We start from the raw sequence: 11340 nt of genomic DNA, 5'->3' as shown, positions 1-11340 counted from the left end.
GTAGCTAGTGATTTGTACATGTATGGGAAACATTGGCACGTTTTTTTGTAGCCTTCTTCATAAAAAGTTAAAAATCATGAGGTTCTTACTTTTGATCATAGTCAAAAACATTGACCAATAATACTATAAACATCAACTTATTCTATACCAAACTTTGGGTATGAAAATTCAACCAAGCTAGATATGAAACGAATGAAGTATTATTGTATCAGTCGGTAAGAAACGCATTAAATATTATCTTATCAGTCGATAAGTATCTGGCTTATATTATTCCTTCTTTCTGAAAAAAATAAAATTATTCTCTCTTTCTCCAAAAAAAGTAAAATGTTGGGTATCCTAGGCAGGTAAACAATTGGCAAGTAATGAACTTTGTAGACCTGGAATCTTAAATTTAATTAAAGTCTCAATCGATTTTGTAACATCTCACATTGTTCAGAGGAGTGGATCATCTAAGTTTTATATGTATATTCTCATCTCTACCTACCACGAGGCTTTTTGAGAGCTCACTAGTTTCGGGTTCTGAGTTCCCAGAAACAAACCGTGAGGGCGTGGTCGGGACCCAAAACGGACAATATCGTGCTACGGTGAAATCAAACCCAGAATGTGGTGGGGTCTGGACCGGGATGTGATAGATTTGCTTTTCCCTTTATCCAAAGGAGTTTTCAATATGCAAAACTTTGGTGCGTTAACTTTTGCTTGATAAAGTTGGCCATGACGAGAGATATATCGAGGAAGCAACAAACATGCATGCATGCTTGATTACAACTTTGATCTTGAGATATATACATATGTCATCAATCAAGAAATATACGTTAAAATAAGAACGGTAGAATAATTACACTGTTTATCTAAATACAGGAAGAGAAATTCAAACTTGCATATAAAAAATGAAACACACCGCTCTAACTAACTCGATTAAATCTGTATCCGCTCATGAAATTACCTTTCAAGACAACGTTATCAACCTAGGCCCAAAGCTTTCAGCTTCATGATTAGTGAACGAAGACGGTGCATGCACTGACTTTCAAAATACACAAGTGCATGATATGCACAAGCTTTTGCTGTCATCTTATCTCCAACAGGGGTGATTAATTTATAAAGATGCTCTCATTGACCAGTATCATATTCCTATTTCTTTGCTGACCATTATTCCCTTTCGTTACCAAAGTAGGTTGAATTTAGGGCTTCAAACAAGGTATTTTATCACGTCAAAGTGTTTGCCCTTGTGATCATCACATTAGTTTTTTAATCTCCTGCACTCTTTCTTTTAAGTGCATACAAAATTATAAATTATTCAAATTAGAATGCAGATGCAAGCTTCAAAATTGTTATCCTTATTCAAAGTTAACTTTTTGACACACGCTTTCATTGGCTTTTTAGTCTACGACATACGACATAGAGTGTGATACTGAGGGATTGATTTTTGTTTAGGTTGCCTAATTTACCCTGTTAGAGCATCTCCATCAGGCTAGTTAAAGAATAGTAATTTACCCATCTTAAGCTTGTGAACAATAACTAGCTAGATTTAGTTAGGAAGAGAAAGGTAAATTTTTGTGAAACATTAAAACTATAAAATTGCACGGCTTATAGGCTCCAAGAGAAGAAAAAGGATTGGGTTGTTGAGTTTAAGGAAAATTAACATTTGTGTCGTTTGACCAGCTACAATAGCAAAAATTTAATTACTATTGTTGGAGATGCTCTTATATTAGATTTTTTTTTTTCTCTCTAAATATTTTTGAATTAAGGGTGGTTTTTTGGTATTTTTCAAATTTTATTTTGTTAAAGAGAGAGAGTCATAGTGAGTATGGGCCATTGGCCAAGCCTTGAGCCCAGTTCAGGCGGGCCGGTTTTCTTTATTCCATTTTATATGGGCAAAATGGTCTTTTGCGAGGCGATAATCTCAGCGCTGATCAAGGGCGCTATTAACTGTCGTTTTCTGAAAAGAAGGCACGGAATCTCAAATGGTAGCCGGCAAATCGACCGTTGCCGTGTCAAGGTTGAAGAGGGAAGATTGCAAGCGCGAGCAAACACGACTCTCACTTATCCAATTGGGAGGTAAATTTTCTGCCTTTCTTATGAAATTGTAATTTTTGTTAATTAACTTTAGTCTTGAATTTGAGGATAAATTTGATATCTTTGGAGATTTCTACTAATTTCAGTCACTATTCGGTTATTTCGACCAAAAAAAAATCACTATTCGATTAAATTTTTTCAAATTTCCTCCAAACTTTTAATAAAAAGTTTGATTCACATAAAAGCTTAAACGCTCTAAATCTCACACCAAACAAAACCATAAATATTTTTTGTTGTTTTAAAGTGTCGATTATTTTCGAGAGATGTCAAAAAAATATGGTGAGTGGGAGAATTTATGTAATATCGAATAAATGACAAAAGAATTGAATTGTCAAAATGTTACATCACAAACTCGACTCCGCCGTAGCACGATATATTGTCAGCTTTGGGCTTCGGCCATGCCCTCACGGTTTTGTTTCTGGGAACGAGAATTTCCCAGCAGCGGATCACCCATCCTAGGATTGCTCCCATCCAAATTCGCTTAACTTCTGAGTTCTGATGGAATCCAAAGCAATAAATTCCCAAAAGGTCTCGTGCTATATAGAGGTGGACATGTACATATAAGGCACATCATCCTCTCTCCGTTGGTCGATGTGGCATATTACAATCCATCCCACTTAAAAATAAATAATTGAACAAAAAAGAAGAGATAATATTCTTAAACCACAGAAGATACAGCAACCACTTAACCTGCGCACATACATCGCCCCATTTCACTGCTAGCCCTCCACTATTGTGCGCAGCAGAAGCGGTAGCCATTTCCAATATGATGCCCGCCGGTGACCTCAGGTGCGCAGAGTGGTCCTCGGACGTCGAGGGCGAGGCCTGGGTGTGGACCTAGATCAAAGCCGAGGCGCGCCGCGACGCCGAATTGGAGCCGGCTCTGGCCAGCTACCTCTACTCGACGATACTCTCGCACTCGTCATTGGAGAGATCATTTTCGTTTCACCTGGGAAACAAGCTCTGCTCCCCCACCCCTTCTCCACGCTCCTTTACGATCTCTTCCTCAACACCTTCTCCTCAGACCCCTCCCTACGCGTCGCCGCCGTCGCCGATCTCTACGCCGCCCACGAACGCGACCCCGCCTGCGTCTCGTTTTCCTACTGCCTACTCAATTACAAAGGCTTCTTGGCCTGTCATGTAATTGATTTAAAATTTAGGGCTGGTAATTTAATTTTCTGTTGAATGCCGATAAAATATGAGGAAAAATAAAGAAATTGGCTTAATCTTTAGGCGCATCGAGTCAGGTTAGTTAATTTCCTGTTTGGATTCCGAGAAAGTGAATTGAAAGAAATGATTTAATTTTTTTTGGCGTGAATCGAGTGAGGAGGTAGTTTTTTGTTTGGCGTCCGAAAAAATGCATGAAATGATTTTATTTCTAGGTGCGCATTGAGTCAGGTAGTTCATTTGCTGTTTCAATTGAAAAAAAAATTGTAACGCATTGATTTGATTTATAGGCGCACCGAGTGGCGCACAAGTTGTGGATCCAAAACCGCAGGCCGTTGGCGCTTGTGTTGCACTCGCGGATCGTGGACGTGTTCGCGGTGGACATTCACCCGACGGCGAGAATCGAAAAGGGGGTGCTGTTTGACCACGCGACATGGGTGGTGGTGGGGGAGACGGCGGTGATCGGAAACAATGTGTCGATACTTCACCACGTGACGCTGGGAGGGACAGGGAAGGCCGGCGGAGATAGGCACCCGAAAATCAGGGATGGAGTTTTGATTGGCGCGAGCGCGACGAATTTGGGAAATGTTAAAATTGGGGAGGGCGTGAAGATCAGGGCGGGGTCGGTGGTGCTGATTGATGTGCCGGTAAGGATGACGGCAGTGGGAAATCCGGCAAGGTTGGTTGCGGGAAGGAACGGTCATTGAAGCACGAGGATGTGCCTGGGCAGTCCATGTATCACACCTCCTTTATCTCCGAGTGGTCCGACTATATTATATAGAATTTTAAAAATTAATTTCTTTTCGACGGTTATGTTAGTTATTTCCCCGCCTCTAATGTTTCAACAATGCAATAATCCTTTGTTTTGTAATTTTTTTTTCAATTAAAAAGGAGAATATTAATTACAAAGATGTTGTATGTGGAAGGATATTGGTTCAATTAAGTTAGAATGATAACATTTTAGATTAATTGGTTCAGTTCGTCAATGTCAGTTTCTTGTAACATTTGATATTATTTTTATCTTGCAATTATCTAACAAGATTTGTCCTACATCAAGGACCTCGTCGAACAAGATGCTAATATGAAGTAAATAGACTTTAATGATAAATTTGAACAACTCGTCGACCGACCACTCACATTCCGCAACCATCCTGCAAGATTTGTACCAAATTGGAGAAAACCTTGTTGAACAAGATGCTAATGTGAAGTAAATGGACTGTTGGAGTGAGATTTCCTACAAGAAGAAATACCTCCACAGACTTGTTGACCGCAATCCTCACGTTCGCCGAATCCTTCTTCGAGATGTCCCAAAATAATCTTCCTCCGCAGTTTGGCGAGCGGGTACCTGCAAAAGATACTCCGACGCTCAAGTCAGTCGATTGATTTCTACTCTTTGGATTCTCTCGGGTTCTCCTCACCTCCTTTGCTCTTTGGCTCCACTCCATCTTTATAGGATTGCATGCCTGGAGAGCAAGTACCACGATCTCTCTCTCCTTCCCACTTCCTTAGTGGTCCTCGTAATATGACTGCATGCTTCGGGAACAAGCACCACGTCATACTTTCCTTTCCCACTTCCTCGGTGATCCTCCGTAATGGAGGTGGTTACCTGGACACGTGCGCCTGCTTGTTCCTCGTGGGCTTTCCTTACGGTTTACCTTGCATAACACCATCCTTAGGTGACTTGGATTGGCCCATGAGTCAAAACCCAGATTTTATCCTCCCACAATGCCCCCTTTTTCCTTTTTTTACATATGTAAAATAGGGGAAAACTAAGTTTTTCGATCACATGTGGCCTTGAAACTATGCTTTTTGAACCTAGCTAACTTTTAGCATTTCTTACTAAGACCAACATTTGTGGGAGTTGTTTTTCTACGGGTAAACTTACCTTCAGTGAGTTTACCAAAGTCATTGTTTCGTGTGCTTGACTCTCGAAAGCCAAACAGGCTGCTTCTCTTACTTTACGAAAGTCACCTCATAACTTCACATAAAATATGGGCTGACACCATCCACGAAAGCAGACTGATATTTACAAACGAGGATTTACGAACAAAGATCTACGAACGAGGATTTTCGAGGACATTACGAAGGTGGACTGAGGACTGACATTACGAAGGACTGACATTAGGAAAGTGGAATGACACAACGGAAAAGACTGACATTACGAAAGTGGACTGACATTACGAAAGTGGATGACGAAAGATGACTGATATTACGAACTTGGACTAACATTACGGAAGAGGACTGACATTACGAAAGTGGACTGACATTACGGAAGAGGACTGACATTACGAAAGTGGACTGACGTTACGAAAGTGGATGACGAAAGATGACTGACATTACGAACTTGGACTAACATTACGGAAGATGACTGACATTACGAAAGTGGACTGACATGGCGAAAGTGGATGACGAAAGATGACTGACGTTACACTAACATTACGGAAGAGGACTGACATTGCGAAAGTGGACTGACATGACAAAAGATGACTGACGAAATTTAACTGTGCAGTCTGACATGTCACACTTATGCGTACTATCTATAACTCATTGTCATGTCCCGTCTTACCTTTATACATACATACATATATATGCATACTTTTGAGGACCTCACGTTCTTGCCAGACTTTTGCACGTTTCCCTATATTTACTTTTGTAGACATCATATCCCGGCCAAATTTTTGCATGTTTTTGCATGCCTTTCTATATGTATATTCGCCTATATATATATATATATATATACCCATGTGGACATCACGTCCTGACTCGGGCCTCCAAGCTTGAGATGAATTGCTGGAACCATCACCACTAGCCGAGCCGAATGTGGGAGGAGCCGATTGCCATAGCATGGATCTTGGGGCTGTGCCGAAGATAGTTGGCGAACCACGCCTAGACTTTTTGGGCCTATCTGCCAGAGGACGCTTATCCGACCTGCCTGCAATTCTGGGTACAGGAAGATCACGTGGAGGCGACGTAACGCAGTGAGACGGTGGAATGTCAAAGGGTGGTGAAGCCATCGCAGGAGAATAATTTGAGTCAGAATTTGTGTCCGATTGCCCTGACTCTTCGTCTTCTCCTCCTTCGTCTTCTTCTTCTGAGCCCTCCGTTCGAGAGTCGGCCACAAGTAAGGAAGACTTTGCGCTGAACTGAAGGTCAAGATCGAGAGCGAAGATAGATTTGAGTAGGGGGTCTGGGGGCAACGACCGGTCGACCAAACAGTACGGGAAGTAAATGATGGAGTTGCGGAGAGAGGTGATTTGAGTGAGGGTGTCGGCAACTTCTCTAGAGCTCCATATCTTCCTCGTCACAAACTTCTTTAGCCAGCATTTTCGGTCTTTAGAAATGATCTGTTCGGGACCATCTAATAAAGCTACGAAAGAAATTCACGGTAAGTAAAGTCCGCATATTTATAAAAAAATAATAAAGGTAAATTTATATATACCAGGTTTAGGACCGAAAGCAGAAGGAATAGATAGTTGTGACAGCTCAGGAGCCTTCTAGTTCCCCCAAATCAGAAGATGACGGTTCTTCCAATCTCTGGCTCTCGAAGGGCCCAATGACAAGAATTTCTTACGATATCTAGGTTTAAAATTAAAGAAGCTAGTTTCGCCCTTAATAACCGTCAAGTCAAAGAGATAGAGAAAATCCCTAAAACCTAAGGATACACCTAGCTTCAAACCCAACGCCAGAAAGGTCGACATAATCAAGTAAGAATTTGGGTTCAGCTGCATAGGGTGAGTATTAGTGAAGAATAAGATGAGATGAATCATAGGGTGGAGCGGGAAACTAATGACCTCTAAATGGTCCGGAGACAAAACGGTAGACCCAGCTGGGATACCGAGGCCCGAATACATGTCGGCTCCGGCAGGAAGTGTGCTAAGGTGTATGTCATCTGGAACATGACCTAGGTCACGAGCCTTGACAATTTCGAAAGGTGGTGGAGTACCACCATATTTAGACTAGGGTGTACGTCTCAACATGATAAACGGGTGGGAGACTTACCGGTCAAAATTTGGTTAGATAAGACAGAAGGGGAATTTGTGCTCGTAATGTTTGAAATATTCTCGCAAGAGGAGTTTGAAATGAAAATTACCTGTAAACTAAGAGGTTTCTGGAGCAAGAAATCACAGGCTTGGAGAAAAAACTAAGCAGAAGAAGTGAAGACAAGCAAAGATTGAGAGACACAAGGTAATGACACGCACACGCACATATATATACATATATATATATATATATATATATGAACAGTACGTGCAGAGATCCGCATGTCAGTATGCAGAGATATGCACACATAAGTTGCTCGTAGGTCAGCCTATATATGCCTACGAATCCAAACATATATATGTGTGTATATATATATATATATATATAGAAAAGCATGCAAAAAAAAAAATAATAATCTGGACAGGACGTGATGTCCCCAAGAGTGCATATACATATATATATATACAGAGAGCTTAAGGGAAGGGATCCCCATTTTTTGAAAAAAATGGGGATTAGGTGTGGGGCCCACTTCACATCTAATTTCAACGATCCGAACCGTCTATTTTGTTAGTCTCGATTCATAGATCATCCTTGCAAAATATTAGCTAAATTGGAAATGTTTAAGACATCTAATTGGGTTCAAGGAAATGAACAAATACTTTGTTATATAAGAAAACATGAAATTTGATATTGATAATTAAATAGGCAAATGGTTTCGGATTGAATTGAATTTTTGTAAGGATGATCTATGAATCGAGACTAACAAAATAGACGATTCGGATCGTTGAAATTTGATGTGAAGTGGGCCCCACACCTAATCCCCATTTTTTTCAAAAAATGGGGATCCCTCCCCTTAAGCTCTCTGTATATATATATATATATATATATATATATATATATATATATATATATATATATATATATAGAAAAGCATGCAAGAATCTAAACAGGACGTGATGTCCACATGGGTATATATATATAGGCGAATATACATATAGAAAGGCATGCAAAAGCATGCAAAAATTTGGCCGGGACATGATGTCCACAAAAGTAAATATAGGGAAACGTGCAAAAGTCTGGCAAGAACGTGAGGTCCTCAAAAGTATGTATATATATATATGTATGTATGTATAAAGGTAAGACGAGACAGGACAATGAGTTATAGATAGTATGCATAAGTGTGACATGTCAAACTGCACAGTTAAATTTCGTCAGTCCTCTTTCGTCATGTCAGTCCACTTTCGCAATGTCAGTCCTCTTCCGTAATGTTAGTGTAATGTCAGTCATCTTTCGTCATCCACTTTCGCCATGTCAATCCATTTTCGTAATGTCAGTCCTCTTCCGTAATGTTAGTCCAAGTTCGTAATGTCAGTCATCTTTCGTCATCCACTTTCGTAACGTCAGTCCACTTTCGTAATGTCAGTCCTCTTCCGTAATGTTAGTCCAAGTTCGTAATATCAGTCATCTTTCGTCATTCACTTTCGTAACGTCAGTCCACTTTCATAATGTCAGTCCTCTTCCGTAATGTCAGTCCACTTTCGTAATGTCAGTCTTTTCCGTTGTGTCATTCCACTTTCCTAATGTCAGTCCTTCGTAATGTCAGTCCTCAGTCCACTTTCGTAATGTCCTCGTAAATCCTCGTTCGTAGATCTTTGTTCGTAAATCCTCGTTTGTAAATATCAGTCTGCTTTCGTGGATGGTGTCAGCCCATATTTTATGTGAAGGTGTGAGGTGACTTTCGTAAAGTAAGCGAAGCAGCCTGTCTGGCTTTCAAGAGTCAAGCACACGAAAAAATGACTTTGGTAAACTCACTGAAGGTAAGTTTACCCGTAAACGTCATACTTTCCTTTCCCACTTCCTCGGTGATCCTCCGTAATGGAGGCGGTTACCTGGACACGTGCGCCTGCTTGTTCCTCGTGGGCTTTCCTTACGGTTTACCTTGCATAACACCATCCTTAGGTAACTTGGATTGGCCCATGAGTTGAAACCCAGATTTTATCCTCCCACATGGACTTTTGACAATAGTTGAATATTTGATGACCAAGCCCACGTGCAAAGCACACAACGACAAAATGACCCAATTTTCCCCATCAGTTCCACATCTTCCTTCTCTTCGCTTCTCACTGGTCGTAGCAGTTTTACCACAACCATGGCTTCTCTAACTTCTCTTCCCCCAACCGGAAACTATATCGTCAATACCCGTTTCAAATCCCGGGTCAAGCCGAATCCGCACGACCAGCTCTTTCTCAATCCCACTCTTTCTTCCGTCCTAAAAATCCAACCTTCTTCTTCCTCCTTCAACCCCACCCCATTCAACCGGCTCTGCACCTCCGCCGTCCACAGCGCCAACAATCCCAGAGTCCGCCGCCGCAACAACGGCTCTTCTCCGTCCCCACCCACAACATCTGGCGCCAATTCCCAGTACAAGACCCAACCTTTACGCAAGTACAACAGGACCCAGCAACCAAATGAACCAAAAGTTGACAGAAATGAATCGAATACCCAAAATGTGAGCGCCCCACTACGTATGAACTCAAAAGATGTGGATTTGATGCGTTTGTGCGAGGAGGGTAAGGTCGGAGAAGCGTTGGAGTTTATGGGTCGAGGTGTTTCCGCCGATTACGGAGTTTTCTGTGCGTTGTTGGAATCGTGTGATGGATCGAAGTCGCTTGAGATTGGGAGGAAGGTCCACGAGTTCATGAGACAGTCGCCGTTTCGCGGGGATATTGAGTTGAACACTAAGTTGGTTCAAATGTATGGGAGGTGTGGGAGTACGAGAGATGCGCGCAAGGTGTTTGATAGAATGCGCGAGCGGAGCATTGGTTTGTGGCATTCGATGATCACTGGGTATGCAGTGAATCGGCAGGGTGACGAGGGGATGCTGTTGTTTGAACAAATGAGGAATTCGGGGTTGGAGCCCGATAAGGAGACTTTTTTAGTGGCGTTGGCAGCGTGTGCTAGTGCGGAAGCTGTAGAAGAAGGGTTCGCCCTCTTCGAATCAATGAAGAATGAGTATGAGATTGTACCGGAGATTGAGCATTATTTAGGACTTATTGATGTTCTTGGGAAGTCTGGTCATTTGAATGAAGTCGAGGAGTTCATTGACAAAATGCCATTTGAGCCTACAGTTGAAGTTTGGGAGGCTCTTAGGAACTCTGCGCGAATTCATGGAGATATTGAACTTGAAGATCGTGCGGAGGAATTGTTGGTTAATATTGATCCTTCTAAGGCCAATGCTGACAAAATCCCATTGCCTCTGCGGAAGAAGCACTCGGAGCTTAACATGCTAGAGGATAAGAATAAGGTGAGTGAGTATCGGAGTACAAACGAGGCGTATGAGAAATTGAAAGGTTTGAAGGGACAGATGAGGGAAGCAGGCTATGTGCCGGATACAAGATACGTGCTTCATGACATTGATCAGGAGGCAAAAGAGCAAGCCTTGCAGTATCATAGTGAGCGTTTGGCAATTGCTTACGGTCTGATTAGTACTCCAGCCAGGCAAACTCTGAGGATAATTAAGAATCTTCGAATCTGTGGCGACTGCCATAATGCGATAAAAATCATGTCGAAGATTGTTGGGAGGGAGCTGATCGTTAGGGATAACAAGCGGTTCCATCATTTCAGGGATGGGAAGTGCACCTGTGGGGATTACTGGTAAACTTATCCGCAGTTAGTTGATAAAGCTTTCAAGAGACAAGGCTGTGGTGCAAAGTTAAGTAATGTTGAATGCTCTGCAGCAAGAAAATTCAGAGTAAGTTTTTTGGCTGGAAATTAACTTTGTCAAAATTTATGAGTGTCGTTCGTTGTAGATTATTCTAGTACTTAAATTCATTCACACTTAATAGAAAACAAATAAACAAGATGTTTTGTTTGCTCGATTAATTCTATGTTTTATTTCTGAAAGCATGTGTCTGGTGCCGTGTATGATTCATTTCCTTTGTTTTATCCTGGAAAAGAAGAAAGAAAAAGTGGCAACTGCTAATGGGGACTGCAAATAGTGAAGAATCATGTATAGAATGAATTCCTTTTTCGCCCGAAAAATGGGAAAAATGGAATCTGGTTCTATGGCAGTGGTGAATAATTGTGAAACATTGATTCGGTGCAATTCGAGTTTCTAGA

General features: G+C 41.4%; 1 protein-coding gene and 1 pseudogene across 1 annotated transcript; both read left to right on the top strand.

Moving 5' to 3' along the window:
- Positions 1–2809: 2809 nt before the first annotated feature.
- LOC103400797 (serine acetyltransferase 5-like) lies at positions 2810–4128 on the top strand (annotated as a pseudogene).
- Positions 4129–9280: 5152 nt separating this feature from the next.
- Positions 9281–11124, top strand: LOC103400791 (pentatricopeptide repeat-containing protein At2g15690, mitochondrial-like). The gene has a single exon (XM_008339459.4). It carries the CDS (start codon positions 9371–9373, stop codon positions 10877–10879), a length of 1509 nt encoding a protein of 502 aa, XP_008337681.2. The 5' UTR covers positions 9281–9370; the 3' UTR covers positions 10880–11124.
- The last annotated feature ends 216 nt before the right edge of the window (positions 11125–11340 follow it).

The sequence above is a fragment of the Malus domestica genome, chromosome 15 (assembly GCF_042453785.1).
Source record: "Malus domestica chromosome 15, GDT2T_hap1".
NCBI classification, from domain to species: domain Eukaryota; kingdom Viridiplantae; phylum Streptophyta; class Magnoliopsida; order Rosales; family Rosaceae; genus Malus; species Malus domestica.
Note: the sequence above shows the minus strand (reverse complement) of the source record. Positions and strands in the feature narration are given on the sequence as shown.